At 41.1% G+C, this 18,902-nt stretch overlaps 1 protein-coding gene and 7 long non-coding RNA genes across 15 annotated transcripts; 1 reads left to right on the top strand and 7 right to left on the bottom strand.

Annotated features, from left to right (window-relative positions):
• Nucleotides 1-608: 608 nt before the first annotated feature.
• On the bottom strand, nt 609-1,727 carry LOC121405276. 4 transcript variants are annotated; one of them, XR_005968442.1, is made up of 4 exons: nt 1,618-1,727; nt 1,196-1,568; nt 774-1,146; nt 609-724 (listed from the first exon to the last, which is right to left on the bottom strand). It is a non-coding gene; the product is annotated as an uncharacterized LOC121405276 (long non-coding RNA). The 4 variants fall into 4 exon arrangements; XR_005968445.1 differs by having other exon boundaries at nt 609-682; XR_005968444.1 differs by having other exon boundaries at nt 774-1,104.
• Nucleotides 1,728-1,874: 147 nt separating this feature from the next.
• Nucleotides 1,875-2,131, bottom strand: LOC121405289. The gene is made up of 2 exons (XR_005968469.1): nt 2,040-2,131; nt 1,875-1,990 (listed from the first exon to the last, which is right to left on the bottom strand). It is a non-coding gene; the product is annotated as an uncharacterized LOC121405289 (long non-coding RNA).
• A 164-nt stretch (nt 2,132-2,295) lies between these two features.
• LOC121405282 lies at nt 2,296-2,974 on the bottom strand. Of its 2 annotated transcripts, none has more exons than XR_005968459.1 (2): nt 2,883-2,974; nt 2,296-2,833 (listed from the first exon to the last, which is right to left on the bottom strand). It is a non-coding gene; the product is annotated as an uncharacterized LOC121405282 (long non-coding RNA). The 2 variants fall into 2 exon arrangements; XR_005968460.1 differs by having other exon boundaries at nt 2,296-2,791; nt 2,883-2,956.
• Nucleotides 2,975-4,378: 1,404 nt separating this feature from the next.
• LOC121405286 lies at nt 4,379-4,653 on the bottom strand. The gene is made up of 2 exons (XR_005968466.1): nt 4,544-4,653; nt 4,379-4,494 (listed from the first exon to the last, which is right to left on the bottom strand). It is a non-coding gene; the product is annotated as an uncharacterized LOC121405286 (long non-coding RNA).
• Nucleotides 4,654-4,800: 147 nt separating this feature from the next.
• On the bottom strand, nt 4,801-5,057 carry LOC121405288. Its single transcript, XR_005968468.1, has 2 exons — nt 4,966-5,057; nt 4,801-4,916 (listed from the first exon to the last, which is right to left on the bottom strand). It is a non-coding gene; the product is annotated as an uncharacterized LOC121405288 (long non-coding RNA).
• A 164-nt stretch (nt 5,058-5,221) lies between these two features.
• LOC121405291 lies at nt 5,222-5,833 on the bottom strand. Of its 2 annotated transcripts, none has more exons than XR_005968471.1 (2): nt 5,809-5,833; nt 5,222-5,759 (listed from the first exon to the last, which is right to left on the bottom strand). It is a non-coding gene; the product is annotated as an uncharacterized LOC121405291 (long non-coding RNA). The 2 variants fall into 2 exon arrangements; XR_005968472.1 differs by having other exon boundaries at nt 5,222-5,717.
• A 232-nt stretch (nt 5,834-6,065) lies between these two features.
• On the bottom strand, nt 6,066-6,762 carry LOC121405279. 3 transcript variants are annotated; one of them, XR_005968452.1, is made up of 3 exons: nt 6,653-6,762; nt 6,231-6,603; nt 6,066-6,181 (listed from the first exon to the last, which is right to left on the bottom strand). It is a non-coding gene; the product is annotated as an uncharacterized LOC121405279 (long non-coding RNA). The 3 variants fall into 3 exon arrangements; XR_005968454.1 differs by having other exon boundaries at nt 6,066-6,139; XR_005968453.1 differs by having other exon boundaries at nt 6,231-6,561.
• A 9,359-nt stretch (nt 6,763-16,121) lies between these two features.
• LOC111073784 (SWI/SNF-related matrix-associated actin-dependent regulator of chromatin subfamily A-like protein 1) lies at nt 16,122-18,870 on the top strand. The gene is made up of 7 exons (XM_022366287.2): nt 16,122-16,936; nt 16,998-17,488; nt 17,552-17,702; nt 17,783-17,947; nt 18,004-18,286; nt 18,350-18,544; nt 18,602-18,870. The coding sequence occupies exons 1-7, from the start codon at nt 16,194-16,196 to the stop codon at nt 18,728-18,730; spliced, it is 2,157 nt and encodes a 718-aa protein (XP_022221979.2). The 5' UTR covers nt 16,122-16,193; the 3' UTR covers nt 18,731-18,870.
• Nucleotides 18,871-18,902: the final 32 nt, after the last annotated feature.

Below are 18,902 nucleotides of genomic sequence, written 5' to 3'. Positions count from 1 at the left end.
CGTATTATAAAAACATTATTAATATATTTCGGCAAATATACCAATCAAAACAAACAAAATTACAGCGAAAGTGAATTATGGACTTTGATGGCGGCCCAGCTACACGCACAGCCAGACACTAAGTTGTGTGAAGGCAAAGGGTCCGCTGCCGGGCAAGAATAGCAAGCAACGGAAGGGCAAGAAGACCAAAACACCTTCTGCTCGCTTTCGTTGCACACCGAACGCAGCCGTCAAGGCTGGAAAAAAGCCAGAAGCAAAAACTAAGGCGGGACAGTCGAAATCCAAAAAAAAGAAGGGTGCTCCTGTGAAGAAGTGTGTGAAACCAAAAATGCAAAAAGTTGACATGCTCCCCATCGGCGTTTCTGGACGATTAGCAGTGAAAGCGGCAGGAGCGTTTTTTAAACTATTTAAATTCAATATTCGTATTATAAAAACATTATTAAATATATTTCGGCAAATATACCAATCAAAACAAACAAAATTACAGCGAAAGTGAATTATGGACTTTGATGGCGGCCCAGCTACACGCACAGCCAGACACTAAGTTGTGTGAAGGCAAAGGGTCCGCTGCCGGGCAAGAATAGCAAGCAACGAAAGGGCAAGAAGACCAAAACACCTTCTGCTCGTGTTCGTTGCACACCGAACGCAGCCGTCAAGGCAGGAAAAAAGCCAGAAGCAAAAACTAAGGCGGGACAGTCGAAATCCAAGAAAAAGAAGGGTGCTCCTGTGAAGAAGTGTGTGAAACCAAAAATGCAAAAAGTTGACACGCTCACCATCGGCGTTTCTGGACGATTAGCAGTGAAAGCGGCAGGAGCGTTTTTTAAACTATTTAAATTCAATATTCGTATTATAAAAACATTATTAAATATATTTCGGCAAATATACCAATCAAAACAAACAAAATTACAGCGAAAGTGAATTATGGACTTTGATGGCGGCCCAGCTACACGTACAGCCTGACACTAAGTTGTGTGAAGGCAAAGGGTCCGCTGCCGGGCAAGAATAGCAAGCAACGAAAGGGCAAGAAGACCAAAACACCTTCTGCTCGTGTTCGTTGCACACCGAACGCAGCCGTCAAGGCAGGAAAAAAGCCAGAAGCAAAAACTAAGGCGGGACAGTCGAAATCCAAGAAAAAGAAGGGTGCTCCTGTGAAGAAGTGTGTGAAACAAAAAATGCAAAATGTTGACACGCTCACCATCGGCGTTTCTGGACGATTAGCAGTGAAAGCGGCAGGAGCGTTTTTTAAACTATTTAAATTCAATATTCGTATTATAAAAACATTATTAAATATATTTCGGCAAATATACCAATCAAAACAAACAAAATTACAGCGAAAGTGAATTATGGACTTTGATGGCGGCCCAGCTACACGCACAGCCAGACACTAAGTTGTGTGAAGGCAAAGGGTCCGCTGCCGGGCAAGAATAGCAAGCAACGAAAGGGCAAGAAGACCAAAACACCTTCTGCTCGTGTTCGTTGCACACCGAACGCAGCCGTCAAGGCAGGAAAAAAGCCAGAAGCAAAAACTAAGGCGGGACAGTCGAAATCCAAGAAAAAGAAGGGTGCTCCTGTGAAGAAGTGTGTGAAACAAAAAATGCAAAAAGTTGACACGCTCACCATCGGCGTTTCTGGACGATTAGCAGTGAAAGCGGCAGGAGCGTTTTTTAAACTATTTAAATTCAATATTCGTATTATAAAAACATTATTAAATATATTTCGGCAAATATACCAATCAAAACAAACAAAATTACAGTGAAAGTGAATTATGGACTTTGATGGCGGCCCAGCTACACGCACAGCCAGACACTAAGTTGTGTGAAGGCAAAGGGTCCGCTGCCGGGCAAGAATAGCAAGCAACGAAAAGGCAAGAAGACCAAAACACCTTCTGCTCGTGTTCGTTGCACACCGAACGCAGCCGTCAAGGCAGGAAAAAAGCCAGAAGCAAAAACTAAGGCGGGACAGTCGAAATCCAAGAAAAAGAAGGGTGCTCCTGTGAAGAAGTGTGTGAAACAAAAAATGAAAAATGTTGACACGCTCACCATCGGCGTTTCTGGACGATTAGCAGTGAAAGCGGCAGGAGCGTTTTTTAAACTATTTAAATTCAATATTCGTATTATAAAAACATTATTAATATATTTCGGCAAATATACCAATCAAAACAAACAAAATTACAGCGAAAGTGAATTATGGACTTTGATGGCGGCCCAGCTACACGCACAGCCAGACACTAAGTTGTGTGAAGGCAAAGGGTCCGCTGCCGGGCAAGAATAGCAAGCAACGGAAGGGCAAGAAGACCAAAACACCTTCTGCTCGTGTTCGTTGCACACCGAACGCAGCCGTCAAGGCAGGAAAAAAGCCAGAAGCAAAAACTAAGGCGGGACAGTCGAAATCCAAGAAAAAGAAGGGTGCTCCTGTGAAGAAGTGTGTGAAACCAAAAATGCAAAAAGTTGACATGCTCCCCATCGGCGTTTCTGGACGATTAGCAGTGAAAGCGGCAGGAGCGTTTTTTAAACTATTTAAATTCAATATTCGTATTATAAAAACATTATTAAATATATTTCGGCAAATATACCAATCAAAACAAACAAAATTACAGCGAAAGTGCATTATGGACTTTGATGGCGGCCCAGCTACACGCACAGCCAGACACTAAGTTGTGTGAAGGCAAAGGGTCCGCTGCCGGGCAAGAATAGCAAGCAACGAAAGGGCAAGAAGACCAAAACACCTTCTGCTCGTGTTCGTTGCACACCGAACGCAGCCGTCAAGGCAGGAAAAAAGCCAGAAGCAAAAACTAAGGCGGGACAGTCGAAATCCAAGAAAAAGAAGGGTGCTCCTGTGAAGAAGTGTGTGAAACAAAAAATGCAAAATGTTGACACGCTCACCATCGGCGTTTCTGGACGATTAGCAGTGAAAGCGGCAGGAGCGTTTTTTAAACTATTTAAATTCAATATTCGTATTATAAAAACATTATTAATATATTTCGGCAAATATACCAATCAAAACAAACAAAATTACAGCGAAAGTGAATTATGGACTTTGATGGCGGCCCAGCTACACGCACAGCCAGACACTAAGTTGTGTGAAGGCAAAGGGTCCGCTGCCGGGCAAGAGCCAAAACACCTTCTGCTCGTGTTCGTTGCACACCGAACGCAGCCGTCAAGGCAGGAAAAAAGCCAGAAGCAAAAACTAAGGCGGGACAGTCGAAATCCAAGAAAAAGAAGGGTGCTCCTGTGAAGAAGTGTGTGAAACCAAAAATGCAAAAAGTTGACATGCTCCCCATCGGCGTTTCTGGACGATTAGCAGTGAAAGCGGCAGGAGCGTTTTTTAAACTATTTAAATTCAATATTCGTATTATAAAAACATTATTAAATATATTTCGGCAAATATACCAATCAAAACAAACAAAATTACAGCGAAAGTGCATTATGGACTTTGATGGCGGCCCAGCTACACGCACAGCCAGACACTAAGTTGTGTGAAGGCAAAGGGTCCGCTGCCGGGCAAGAATAGCAAGCAACGAAAGGGCAAGAAGACCAAAACACCTTCTGCTCGTGTTCGTTGCACACCGAACGCAGCCGTCAAGGCAGGAAAAAAGCCAGAAGCAAAAACTAAGGCGGGACAGTCGAAATCCAAGAAAAAGAAGGGTGCTCCTGTGAAGAAGTGTGTGAAACAAAAAATGCAAAATGTTGACACGCTCACCATCGGCGTTTCTGGACGATTAGCAGTGAAAGCGGCAGGAGCGTTTTTTAAACTATTTAAATTCAATATTCGTATTATAAAAACATTATTAATATATTTCGGCAAATATACCAATCAAAACAAACAAAATTACAGCGAAAGTGAATTATGGACTTTGATGGCGGCCCAGCTACACGCACAGCCAGACACTAAGTTGTGTGAAGGCAAAGGGTCCGCTGCCGGGCAAGAATAGCAAGCAACGGAAGGGCAAGAAGACCAAAACACCTTCTGCTCGTGTTCGTTGCACACCGAACGCAGCCGTCAAGGCAGGAAAAAAGCCAGAAGCAAAAACTAAGGCGGGACAGTCGAAATCCAAGAAAAAGAAGGGTGCTCCTGTGAAGAAGTGTGTGAAACCAAAAATGCAAAAAGTTGACATGCTCCCCCATCGGCGTTTCTGGACGATTAGCAGTGAAAGCGGCAGGAGCGTTTTTTAAACTATTTAAATTCAATATTCGTATTATAAAAACATTATTAAATATATTTCGGCAAATATACCAATCAAAACAAACAAAATTACAGCGAAAGTGCATTATGGACTTTGATGGCGGCCCAGCTACACGCACAGCCAGACACTAAGTTGTGTGAAGGCAAAGGGTCCGCTGCCGGGCAAGAATAGCAAGCAACGAAAGGGCAAGAAGACCAAAACACCTTCTGCTCGTGTTCGTTGCACACCGAACGCAGCCGTCAAGGCAGGAAAAAAGCCAGAAGCAAAAACTAAGGCGGGACAGTCGAAATCCAAGAAAAAGAAGGGTGCTCCTGTGAAGAAGTGTGTGAAACAAAAAATGCAAAATGTTGACACGCTCACCATCGGCGTTTCTGGACGATTAGCAGTGAAAGCGGCAGGAGCGTTTTTTAAACTATTTAAATTCAATATTCGTATTATAAAAACATTATTAAATATATTTCGGCAAATATACCAATCAAAACAAACAAAATTACAGTGAAAGTGAATTATGGACTTTGATGGCGGCCCAGCTACACGCACAGCCAGACACTAAGTTGTGTGAAGGCAAAGGGTCCGCTGCCGGGCAAGAATAGCAAGCAACGAAAAGGCAAGAAGACCAAAACACCTTCTGCTCGTGTTCGTTGCACACCGAACGCAGCCGTCAAGGCAGGAAAAAAGCCAGAAGCAAAAACTAAGGCGGGACAGTCGAAATCCAAGAAAAAGAAGGGTGCTCCTGTGAAGAAGTGTGTGAAACAAAAATGCAAAAATGTTGACATGCTCACCATCGGCGTTTCTGGACGATTAGCAGTGAAAGCGGCAGGAGCGTTTTTTAAACTATTTAAATTCAATATTCGTATTATAAAAACATTATTAATATATTTCGGCAAATATACCAATCAAAACAAACAAAATTACAGCGAAAGTGAATTATGGACTTTGATGGCGGCCCAGCTACACGCACAGCCAGACACTAAGTTGTGTGAAGGCAAAGGGTCCGCTGCCGGGCAAGAATAGCAAGCAACGGAAGGGCAAGAAGACCAAAACACCTTCTGCTCGTGTTCGTTGCACACCGAACGCAGCCGTCAAGGCAGGAAAAAAGCCAGAAGCAAAAACTAAGGCGGGACAGTCGAAATCCAAGAAAAAGAAGGGTGCTCCTGTGAAGAAGTGTGTGAAACCAAAAATGCAAAAAGTTGACATGCTCCCCATCGGCGTTTCTGGACGATTAGCAGTGAAAGCGGCAGGAGCGTTTTTTAAACTATTTAAATTCAATATTCGTATTATAAAAACATTATTAAATATATTTCGGCAAATATACCAATCAAAACAAACAAAATTACAGCGAAAGTGCATTATGGACTTTGATGGCGGCCCAGCTACACGCACAGCCAGACACTAAGTTGTGTGAAGGCAAAGGGTCCGCTGCCGGGCAAGAATAGCAAGCAACGAAAGGGCAAGAAGACCAAAACACCTTCTGCTCGTGTTCGTTGCACACCGAACGCAGCCGTCAAGGCAGGAAAAAAGCCAGAAGCAAAAACTAAGGCGGGACAGTCGAAATCCAAGAAAAAGAAGGGTGCTCCTGTGAAGAAGTGTGTGAAACAAAAAATGCAAAATGTTGACACGCTCACCATCGGCGTTTCTGGACGATTAGCAGTCAAAGCGGCAGGAGCGTTTTTTAAACTATTTAAATTCAATATTCGTATTATAAAAACATTATTAAATATATTTCGGCAAATATACCAATCAAAACAAACAAAATTACAGCGAAAGTGAATTATGGACTTTGATGGCGGCCCAGCTACACGTACAGCCTGACACTAAGTTGTGTGAAGGCAAAGGGTCCGCTGCCGGGCAAGAATAGCAAGCAACGAAAGGGCAAGAAGACCAAAACACCTTCTGCTCGTGTTCGTTGCACACCGAACGCAGCCGTCAAGGCAGGAAAAAAGCCAGAAGCAAAAACTAAGGCGGGACAGTCGAAATCCAAGAAAAAGAAGGGTGCTCCTGTGAAGAAGTGTGTGAAACCAAAAATGCAAAAAGTTGACACGCTCACCATCGGCGTTTCTGGACGATTAGCAGTGAAAGCGGCAGGAGCGTTTTTTAAACTATTTAAATTCAATATTCGTATTATAAAAACATTATTAAATATATTTCGGCAAATATACCAATCAAAACAAACAAAATTACAGCGAAAGTGAATTATGGACTTTGATGGCGGCCCAGCTACACGTACAGCCTGACACTAAGTTGTGTGAAGGCAAAGGGTCCGCTGCCGGGCAAGAATAGCAAGCAACGAAAGGGCAAGAAGACCAAAACACCTTCTGCTCGTGTTCGTTGCACACCGAACGCAGCCGTCAAGGCAGGAAAAAAGCCAGAAGCAAAAACTAAGGCGGGACAGTCGAAATCCAAGAAAAAGAAGGGTGCTCCTGTGAAGAAGTGTGTGAAACAAAAAATGCAAAATGTTGACACGCTCACCATCGGCGTTTCTGGACGATTAGCAGTGAAAGCGGCAGGAGCGTTTTTTAAACTATTTAAATTCAATATTCGTATTATAAAAACATTATTAAATATATTTCGGCAAATATACCAATCAAAACAAAACAAAAAACCCACTACGTTTTTTTTAAGTTCAAAAGTCGAATGGGATAGTGTAGCTAAAAATCATTACGATTTAAGTTCATGACCACAACGAAAAATTTGGGGGAAAAAAATGTTATCAACATACCACTGGTGTCGACTCAAAAAATAATTTTACCCCCGTTGCATCTAAAGCTGGGGTACCTGAAACTGTGCCACTACTCAGCGTCTCCGAATTCGAATTTGAATTGGTTTAGTGTTAGCTTGATGTGGGTTTCCTTATGAGCACATTTAATTTATTTTGTAGTCCACAATAAACTACGATCCCAGTGACGTTTTTTATGCACCGGCAACAGCGTGGAATACGTTGTCAATTACGTCTAAATGTAGTTGCCATGTAGTAAATGTGCCATGTACACTCTTATTTTACAATCCAAATTAGCCAACCTTGTACCAAATGTATTAATTTATCGGATAAAATTATATTTGCAATTCTGAGGGGCCTAGATAGTAATGCAGAGCCGAATATTATGCAGAGAAACATTTACCCATTTTGAAAATTTTGCTATTGAAAATTATGAAACTTGCCTAATTTTAGCGCAGTTCATCTGATAGATATAGGGTTTATAGTGTTATGACATTAGACTTAGCCAATTTTGCTGCGTAGAGAGGGATAGCATGAGAGCCAAAATGCAACATTATTGTACGTAGCCGTCTCTAGACACGTCTATTGGCTTTCAGTCGAACAACTGAGTCACTAATTGATACAAAATAATGTTTTCCAGAAAAACAGAGCCACCAAGCCAGCAAAAGTATATCCGCAAAGTAAAATAATTGATTAATTTGGCTCCAGGCGCTGGGAAGCCAGCTTGACTCATATAGTTCTCTCGCTCTGACTGCAGGCATTTCACAAAAGGCCATCTCTATTTTTCCGTCTAGTCAGTTAGCAGAGTCTGATGTCATGAATGCATGTGGCACACACACATGAGCGTAAGCTTGCGCTCAATGCGCTTGTCTGACTGTCTGAAAAACAGCTGACGGGGCTGCAATAAATTAAATTTGATTTGAAAGATCATAATACATATGACATATTATTCTCTATTTGATATCCGATCCGACTGATGTCGACAAATTATTGCCTTCATAAGGACAGTTACGCGAAATGTGACCATTCTGATTAAACTTAAAATATTTCGTTTTGGCTTTAGAATCTTTGCGCTTATGCTCTCCTGATTCACTATCATAGCAATATTATTTGTTACCGCCTGACCCACTTTACTGTTTATAATTCGGGTAATGTTGTTCTTTATTGCCCTTCTTCTCGGATATGTTCAAATGCTCTTAGATATAGAACTCTTCTTTCAAGGCTCTGAATGATTTACATCGCAACATGACAAACGTGTACTCGTTTCGTGCAGCGACTCATTACACTTCTTATTCCGTTCTTGCAGCTGTTGATGAATGTCTGCAATATTGTATAATATATATATGTATAATATGTATGATAATACGATTCTGAGCTTTCCTCTGGCATGCACATTATTTAGCTTTTTAGCAAGCTCATATGCGTCGGCATTTTTTTCGAAAATCTCGAACCACTTTTCTATTGGGACCGATTTTGCCATCACACTCACTCACAACTTTTTCAAAATTTGTTGGAGCGACTTTCATTTGTACTTCTCGTTGCTCATCAGTTAGCACTTTGCAACTTAGCAGCTTTATCATCTGATCAGTTTTGTCCTCACCTTTGTTTTCCAGATTCCCAAAATTTTGCATCTCATTTGAACGTCGCTCCTGCTACAGCTTCTGCCATCTCATTTTCTTTCCAATGCAGCGGCTGCGGCGTTTTCATCATTTTATTCTTCTTTACCACACAAAACCGTGTCTCAACAACACTGCGTGTCTATGCATGTGTGTGTATTTACCACACCCGAACAAGCCGACGCTGCGGCGCGACAATACAAAGATATTGCACGAGAAGCAAATGCTCGTTCAATTTTCGTTTGACGCTTCATGGCACGGCAGCGCGGGGTATTTCTTCCATTCTCTTCGTTATCTCTGTCGAGTCGAGCGACAACAAAATATGAAGTCTGACGACGGGGATAGGTCCAGGGCCGGATTAGCAGTTGCCTAGAGCCCCCTATAGCTAAAAAATTATAATATTAATGAATAAAAATATAATAGCCACTGAGAAAAATACAAAATAATCAAACAAACATTAAATTTATAAGTTTTTATTTCAAATGAGAAAAGATGGGCCCCTAGATTGATGGTTGCCCAGGGCCCGGTTGAGGGCTGATCCGGCCCTGAATAGGTCGAGTTTGCTTTTAAAGTTGTTATTTATTTGTATTGTGTGTATTAACAGTGGGGACTCAGCCGAAAAGAGGTGGCAAAATTAAAAAATATGTTATGAACGCTTTGAATAAAATAAATGTATACATCTAATAGAAAATTTTCTAGCGAATCTAATTTTCAAGATAGTTTTAGTTTAGGAGATATGAGCACTCAAAGTTGATAATGAAATTCACTTTATAATTTATCAAGCTGGGCCCACTGTGCGCATCTGCTGAGCTGTCTCGAGCTCACTCGGCTCGTTTCTTACGAACAGACGAAGCCGTTGGGCAGCGGCATGATGCAATTATATAAGGTGGTCTCGTCGGCAGCAGCAGGCCCTTAACAATACTTACAAGAAGTGCGAGTGAAAGGGCTCAGCGCAGTAAGTGTGAGTGAAACAACAATAGAGCGTGTGGATTAACCCTCTGATGGTCCATGGGGTTTAAAGTTGCCGGTTATGATAAAAGGAGTTGATGTGTTTTTAATAATTTAATTTTAAATAGTTTTGAATTTGAAATTAAGCGTTGTTTTTGTTTTTGAATAGATATTTTTTTGTTGAGACTCTTAATTCTAAAATAAATTATAATCTTAAAATAAAATAGAGCTCTGGGTCTCTTTCCGGAACAGCATCATCATTCAGGCGCCTTCTTTTAAAGACTTGGCCTTTTTTGGAGCTGACTTCCACTCCGAAGCTTTAAAAAAGCTTTCGCAAATTTTGGAGTTCTCTCCCAGGCTGCAGCCTAGAGATTTCTCCCACAATTCTCTTCTCACAACACATTTTGGTGCCTTTATCAATTTTACACCGAGCACGTGCTTGCGGCAATATGTAATTTTTTTCACATGGTCCGACGAGACCACCTTATATAATTGCATCATGGGGCAGCGGTCTCGCGGTCAGAGACGAAGCATAGCAGAAAAGAGAATTGAAACCCCGCGCGCTTCCTCTGTCCTTGGGGCACACCGGTAAGCCTTGCCATAGAACAGTTTTTTTTCGCTTATGCAGCATCTTGGACTTGGACTATACAATAGTCTTTGCTTATACTTAATATTAAACCAAAACCCCCATATTTTGGAGACTCGTTCGGATTTGTGCGGAAAAATCATTTTTTAAGGAACGCATGTGAGAATTAAGTAAAAAACTATAAACTATAAGAGCTTGAGAACAAAAAACGACGTGGATATATAAACAAATTTGAAAAGCGAAGAAAAAGAAATAGTCGATTTTTTTATCTCAGCAAAGTGTCGTGTTTAAAGAGTTAGTTCCAAAAAGGGGCAACGAAGTCAAACATTTGTGCAGTGCATAAATTCATGTTTGAACTAAAGGGAGACCGAAAAAACAGAAGCCGGTTGCGTGAATTTAGACTTAGACGCCAGATTTGAAGATTCTTTTGGAATCTGATGCAAGTAAAGCTGATGCAAAACAACGTTTGACCGTGTCTCGACTCCTACTACATAAACTTAAATATAGAATCCCTTGACTCTAAAAGGAGCTTAACTCCGACAACAACAAAATGCATATATTCTACACAAAAAAACCGGAACGGAAAAAAAAAACTAACTTTTGTCAATTGGTCCGAAAGATGGTATGCGCGAAGCCTTGAGATAGTATTCGACCCGCACTATTCTTTACCCACCCTTCCATGATTTCCGTTATGCGATAATTGTTCGAAAATCCCTTGACGTTTTCACCCTTTCCCAATATGTCACCAGGAAGTAAGTATCCGTATCCTAACTGTCTATATTAATTTCAATCAAATTTCAAGTTATATTTATAAACTTAGGCAAAAACATCATAACACAAAATTCAAGCAAAAATGAAAAAAATAATTTAAATATAAGCATCCTAATGTAATAGTAGAAAGAGGAGAAAAAGTGGCTTAAATCATAATAAAATATAAAAATATAGCATATAAAAATTATGAAAAATATTTAAAAAAGTTTTAGTTTAAGCCGAAATCAAAATTCAATTAAAACTTTTTCTTTGTTGGCTAGTGCAAGTGTAATGCATTAGAAGAATGCAAACAATTCGGTAAACAAACCAAAAGGAACGAGAAGGAACGTGCGAGTCGCTTCTAAAGACGCGACTCTACTTATACCCGTACTCAGTCACTATATAAATTTTTGAGCATATGATTTTCTAGAATTTTAGAATTAGAAAAAAAAAACATTTTACATTTAAAATTTTTTTGCTAAATCTGTTATCTACATCTACATATATTATGTATATTATACATCTAACATGTAGATTATACATGTACCATTTAGATTCTACATCTCCTCGGCTAGGGGTTGCTCGCGCACTGAACGCGGCAGAGTGTGCGAGCGAGAAGGAAAATGAGTTGCGATGTCTTGATCAGGAGGGGGCAGGGGAAGCAACTGAAAATGAATTTCTTCATTCTGCCTATAATTATGATCCGATCTATTTCAGATTCGGCAATCTGGTAGATATGGTCATTCTCTACGATACTGCGTTTTTAGTTTTATCGTATCTTTAAAATTGTGCCTGCCACAGGTTTTCGTCCTTTGTGGTGTCGGAAGGGGGCGGGGCGAAATTTTGAAATACACTTGTAGCAGTGTGATATCACATGAGTCTGGTTGCCCTAGCTCTTATAGTCTCTGAGATCTAGGCGCTCAACGAGACGGACAGACAGTCATGGCTATATCGACTCGGCTATTGATGCTGATCAAGAATATATATACTTTATGGGGTCGGAAACGTTTCCTTTTCTGCGTTACACACATTCACTTTTACCACAAATCTAATATACCCCTTAACTCTTTTTTTAGTACGGGTATAAAAATACTGACTAGTTTCTTAAAACTATTAATTCTTGTTTGAGATCTAATCGTAATTTAGCCATTGGTTTTTTAATACAAATAAAAATATATTAACTGCTTTTGGCTTCAGTGCTGCGCGTTTTTCATTCACAATTTCCCCAGCTTTGCTGGAGGCTCGCTCCTACTCTGTCGAGGTTGCTGGAACTGATAAATATTTATTTGCGCAAGAGAACCAAATTGTGTTTCAGTAATCTGAAAGTTAACGATAAGAAATATACATAATATATAAATGTACAAATATTTTTACCTTCCAATATTCGAGCGGATCTATTCCCTGGGATGCATTGCGCTGCTAAAAATATTGACACATTTGTATTATTGCATTCGCTCTATTGTTTTTCGGCTTCTGCTGCGTCAGCCACAAAACTATACAGGTCTCTGTTTTTTGTATTGGTTGGCGGTTCCAACCACCAACCTTCGATTTTTATATAGGTAGATTTAGATTTTCCTTCATTTTTATACCCGTACTCAAAAAAGAGTTAAGGGGTTTATTAGATTTGTGGTAAAAGTGGATGTGTGTAACGCAGAGAAGGAAACGTTTCCGACCCCATAAAGTATATATATTCTTGATCAGCATCAATAGCCGAGTCGATATAGCCATGTCTGTCTGTCCGTCCGTCCGTCCGTCTTGTTGAGCGCCTGGATCTCAGAGACTATAAGAGTTAGGGTAACCAAATTTGGTTTCCAGACTCATGTGATATCACACTGCTACAAGTGTATTTCGAAATTTCGCCCCGCCCCCTTCCGCCACCACAAAGGACAAAAATCTGTGGCAGGCACAATTTTAAAGATACGATAAAACTAAAAACGCAGTATCGTAGAGAATGACCATATCTACCAGATTGCCGAATCTTTTAAATGTAAAATTTTTTTTTTTAATTCTAAAATTTTAAAAAATTATATGCTCAAAAATTTATATAGTGGCTGAGTACGGGTATAAGTACAGTCGCGTCTTTAGAAGCGACTCGCACGTTCCTTCTCGTTTTGAGTTTCGTTTCCAGGTTACGTAAATGTGTGTGTGCCATGTATTCACACATACTATGCTTGTGTGTGGGCTCTACAATTTTTGGCCGCATGAATTGGTTTTTCGTTTTGTTTTGAGGGCTCAAGACAGCTCAGCAGATGCGCACAGTGGGCCCAGCTGGATAAATTATAAAGGGAATTTCATTATTAACTTTGAGTGCTCATATCTCCTAAAGCCTAGTACTCAGATCGAAAAACTGTTTGCTAGCAAACAGATGTCATATATTTTTCGAGCGACCAGTGGTGTGACCAGAGGTGTGCAGTGCATTCCGTACGGTTACACTGCTCAGACAGCTGTCTGGTTTTGTTTAAAGTTAATAAAATGCACTTCTTCGCCTGGGATCGCTCTTCCCCAGGCATATCCTGGGCTCCCCAATATTTTATTGTCAAGGTAATGTGTCTGACTATCAGCAGCAGCAGATGGCGACGACTCCCGTGCCGACCACCGTGAAGACAAACTGTTTTGAAAGCAATATTTGTTTTATATTTATGAAAATTAATAAAAATATTATATTATAATATCCATATAATTGTCCTTTATATAATGCTGGAATAATTAGATTCTATTTGTCTTCATTATTAAAATATTTCATTTGGTTTTTTGTTCTCTAATTGCAATGTTTGCTTCGTGTTTGCTGGCAAAAGATATCAAACTGATATCTTTTTCGAGGTGGGTCGAAACATACCAAAAAAAACAAGCAAATACTTCTGATACTTTTCAAGTATATACCGAACTTTTTGTTTTTTGATCTGAGTACTGCCTTCCGTACAGAGCCTAGAAAACAGTTTTTGCCGTAAAACATTTCTTATCTGTTTCATACGAATATCAACCCTGATTCTGTTCGCTAGGTGTTTTTTTCGATCTGAGTACTAGGCTAGTATCGAGAGCTGTTTACATTTTCGTAGTAAATTCCGATTATTTGTTGTAAATGTCAAATATTTATGGTTGCATTTGACAATTATCGAATAAATAACGTACAGAAACGTGCGAATTAGGAACATTCCTGATAGATGGTGGAATAACTGGGAAATTTTCGGAACGGCAAAACCTTACGGACCAACCCAGAAATGGATGGTGGATGGTCGCCAGTGTGAAAAGGCTATTAGTGGTACTGCCTTCCGTACAGGGTCTAGAAAACAGTTTTGGCCCAAACAAATTTCTTATCGGTTTCATACGAATATCAACCCTGATTCTGTTCGCGAGTAGTTTTTTCGGATCTGAGTACTAGGCTGAACATGAAGAATCTGACATGAAGAGTTAGAGGAACGAAGTTCCTGTTGTCAAGAGGATACTCAAGATTGACGACGATGGTATCAAATGTTTTGTGGGCTCAAAAAATCCATATATTTACTATAATTGTATTAAAGCTATGTTAATGATTTTTTAAGATATCTGTCGTTTTTGGTGATACAATGTCGACTACACTACATTTATTTAAATCAATTCAATTTTATTTTTTTAAAGTGATAAGTAGTTTCCATTTAGGTTATATCAAAGACTCTATAGCGCACTCAACATACGCAAGTGTGGAGTTAGATTTTTTTTTTAAATTGTGCTGCTGTCATACATTTTTTTTCTTCCTCGTTACGCATCTTGTTTTGTTTTATAGAGTCTTTGGTTATATGATATGATTGTACTTAAGATTTATTTAAAATGAATGCTAAATTATGTATGTATAGTATATATACAAAATACAAGGGCATGTAAAAAGAAAGGATAAATAATGCTGTTCCGAGTTGGTTTTTTTGGTAATTCGCTCCGCGACCCACCAAGAAGGTCATCAATAGCACGCCCGGACTTCTTGGATAGGTGCTTCCACAGATCTCTAGATTGTCAGACTTCAGGTGAATAGGATGGAACAGCACCTGAGGCGTCCGATTGAAGTGTCGCTGAAGCATGCGCTGGATCTCGGTCAGCTCCCTCTGGATGCGTCCCACGTATTCCTTATCTATTGATGGATATTCATGATTCTCCGAAGCATGGGGATGAAACATTTAATTGTACGTCTGGTCCAGCACGGTATCTACGACGTGGGTATGCATGCGAGGCCTGTACCTTTCACAAGAGGTTGGCAGGGCACCCGTTCGAGATCACTGCCAGTAATCTGGCCGAGAATCCCCGTTTCTCGATCAGCGATAGCACCGTTTGAACGCCCTCAAGGATGACGTGGCTTCCCATCACGTCCTGATCCAACGATGCCGTCTTCAAGTGGAGGAAATGGAAGTTCCCTCCTTTTAAGTTGGAGGCGGCAACGACCAGCACCTTTCAACGGTACAAGATGAATCGTGGTGGGCAGATGCGGGATATGAATCTCGTCATATACAAAGACGAAGAATTCGTCCTACAACTACATAAATAAAACAAAAAATTTCAAAAAACCTGAACAACACAACACAATCCCTACATAAAAAACATACAACTAATCTGCGCCTGCCACACGCCTGCCCACAGCGAACAGGAGGCCAGGCTCGCACTGGAAGGTCGATCTGTCGAATCCGGCTGAAGAATGCTAGTCTAATCAATGGAAACGGCCTGCTACGCCTATCCAATCCTCTCCTATAGAATCCTCTCCTATGCAAACCAATCCTCTCCTATACAATCCTATACTATCCTGTCATCTCCTATACAATCCACTCTGGAGCCCCGCCACTAAGCGCCTGCCAAGCGCCTGCCTATGCTGTTAGTGGTATTGTATAGTTTTTTTTATTATGCTTTTATTTTCTGATGACCTTTTCTATTTAAACCTTATTTGATAAACAACCAATTAATAAGAGTACTCAGTATTCGCAAGTCTGGTAGAAAATATATTTATCTATCGGATAAAATTATATGCTAAGTGCTGAGAGTCCTAGCTATTTTTTAATATTAAACCGAATATCAAAATCGGGGAATATGATTTCCGATCAAGGAGAGAGAACGCTTAACCCATTGTCGACCAGTGGGTACTTCAACTTACGCACGAATGTATTGCAACTTTGCAATTTTTTTCGCATTTTGGGTAAAAGATATCGTTATAGTTTTTTTCTTGTAATTAAAAAGGAAGGATGGAGCTACAAACTACAATTGCTCCTTGTAAATACAAACAGTATTATTTTCCGCGGTTTATATCAAGGGGTTCAATTGTTTAAATAGAGCGGGGTTAAGTGGGTTAAGTTCGATAAGTCCGCCGTCAAACCGATTTAAACCGATTTTGGCTTACAATTTCTTCTTATTTATTGTTCTAAGTCATTTAATATTTTTAGTATGTCCACTTGTAGCATTGCTGAAATAGCAGAAAAAAAGCGCGCTGCCCTGGCCAAACTGCAAGCCAAGAAATCACAGCTCGTCAACTCTAAAGCGCCGTCGAAAAATGTACAGCAACAAGTAAAACATCCTTCCCAGCTGGCTCCCAAGTCTCCATTTAACTTCTACAGATCGCCACCAGCAGCGGAAAATAACAGCAGAGCTGCTTCCACGTCCAGCGCTGCGGCGAGCGACAACAGGAGCTCATCCTTTTTAAATGCCCTCAAAGCTATCAAGCAAACCTCTGCGCGGGAACAGGGCCGTGCAGACGCCCATCCATATCAGCGTCCAAATGGGGACAGGCAAAGCAAACACGAGCCGAAGTTGTCCCTCGCTGAGGAGAAGGAAAAGCCATTGGCTGCTGTGTTCGTTAACAGCATAACCTGTACTGTTTATATGATAAGTGCGCACCGTTTCGAAGCCCGAACTTCGGGCTATCACGAAAAACTGATTGCCGTGTTCAAAAACATACCCACCAGATCCTACGACAGCAACACTCGTCTGTGGAACTTTGATGTGAAGGATTACCAATCGTTCCAGACACATGTTGCGGACCTAAAGCCACATGTGACCGTGAACGCTATACCAAAAAAGATCCTCGACCTTTGTCGGCAGCCGCCCAAGTCTTTGGAACATAGCGTGCTGGCGTCCATAGAGCCCAAGCTGGCGGACAGGCTGATGCCCTTTCAACAGGATGGGGTATGGTTAGTATGGTAGATTGCATGAGATTATACAAAGAAAAATTCAAAGTCAATTTCGTTTTAGTTTCGCGATTGCACAAAAAGGACGGATTATGATCTGTGATGAAATGGGATTAGGCAAGACCTATCAAGCTCTGGCTGTAGCCGACTACTACAAGGAGGATTGGCCCCTGCTGGTTTGCACCACGGCCTCCACGCGCGATAGTTGGGCTGTGCATATAACAGAGCTGCTGCCCAAAGTACCACTCCACTACATCCAGGTACTCAACAACAATCAGCAGTATGTGGGCGATGCCCAAGTGCTGATCACCAGCTACAACATGATGGAACGCCACATTGAAAAGTTGTATCAGCGCAAGTACGGCTTCATCATCTTTGATGAATCCCACACCCTGAAGAATAGCAAGGCTAAGTGTACGGCGGTGGCCAAGCGGCTCACGGATCAGGCCAAACGCGTTGTCCTGCTGTCGGGTACTCCTGCGCTCTCACGTCCTGTGGAGCTTTTCACCCAGCTGCAGATGGTTGATAGCAAATTCCTAAGTTTTAAGGAGTTCTGTAAGTCCAATAGACATATTTTCTTTGGCTATTTCCCGTGTACAACCCTGAATTGTTCTGCAGCTACGCGATACTGTGATGGAAAGCAATCACAGTTTGGCTGGGATGCCAATGGACAATCAAATTTGGAAGAACTCAAGGTTATACTCACACTAAAATACATGCTGCGACGCACGAAATCTGAGGTGCTACCACAGCTGGCTGAAAAGAATCGGTGGGTCAAGAATCATATTATCTATTATCGAGCTATACAGTTCTTAGTTTTATTCCATAAATCCGTTTACTTATCCTCAGTGAAACTGTTGTCCTAGACGCGTCTTTAATTTTGACCAACGACGAAACAAAGACCAATTTCAATGCCATGCACAAGGAGCTTCAAAGCAGCAAAGGCAAAGTCATGGAAGAGATTCTACTGCGTTTCTATGCACGCACCGCGGAGGTCAAAGCCGGGGCTGTTTGGTAACGTCTCTTGGAATTTCAAGCATTAAGGATTTTTACAGCTTCTCTGTTTTTAGTGCCTACCTCAAATCGCTTGTCAAGGAGCAAAAGAAATTTATTGTGTTTGCCCATCATCGCGTCATGATGGACGCCATTAGCGATTGCCTCAGTGCGCTCAATGTGCACCACATCCGCATCGATGGGCAAACGCGCAGCGATCTCAGGGCAGACTTGGTATCCACGTTCCAGAATATAAGCAGCTGCCAGGTGGCTGTGCTCTCACTGAAGGCCTGCAATGCTGGCATTACCCTGACCGCAGCCGAACTTATAGTCTTTGCCGAGCTGGACTGGAACCCAAGTGTAGGTTATGATCGCTGGTTATCTAACGAATCCCTAATCGCTAATTTTTGAATGATTTTTCAGACGCTTGCCCAGGCCGAAAGTCGAGCCCATCGTATTGGCCAGACAAAGACGGTGATTTGTCGTTACCTATTGGCCAACCAAACGGCCGACGACACCATTTGGAAGATGCTAATAAACAAACAGAAGGTTCTAAGCAAAGTGGGAATATTTGCCGAGAACCTGCAGCAGGGCACCCACACATCGGCCCCCACCTCGGTGAATTTACTGCACATTTGATTGAATACTGAAAGATATAATTTGTAACATTTATAGTCCAACAAAATTGAGCAATACTTTTCGCCTGCCAAATCGACGGTGCCCGTAAAGGGCACCATCAAACAGTTCTTATCGCCAGCTCCAATGATAACTCACAGCGAAACCCAAAAAAAATCATGTGGATAAACCGAAAGAAGGCAATGCAGAATCGGGGTTTGCGGATTTCTTTAAAGATGATGACGATGATGAAGCTTTAATGGATTTAGATATTTAGTGTTTAGGAGTGCTTTTTTGTTTGTCGACTGTTGAATTATACAAATAAATTATAGTCTAGAATATTGTATGAACAGTTGCTACG

Source organism: Drosophila obscura, unplaced genomic scaffold (genome assembly GCF_018151105.1).
Source record: "Drosophila obscura isolate BZ-5 IFL unplaced genomic scaffold, ASM1815110v1 contig_9, whole genome shotgun sequence".
Classification (NCBI taxonomy): Eukaryota; Metazoa; Arthropoda; class Insecta; order Diptera; family Drosophilidae; genus Drosophila; species Drosophila obscura.
The sequence above is the reverse complement of the archived record's forward strand: the minus strand, read 5'-3'. Positions and strand labels throughout refer to the sequence as shown.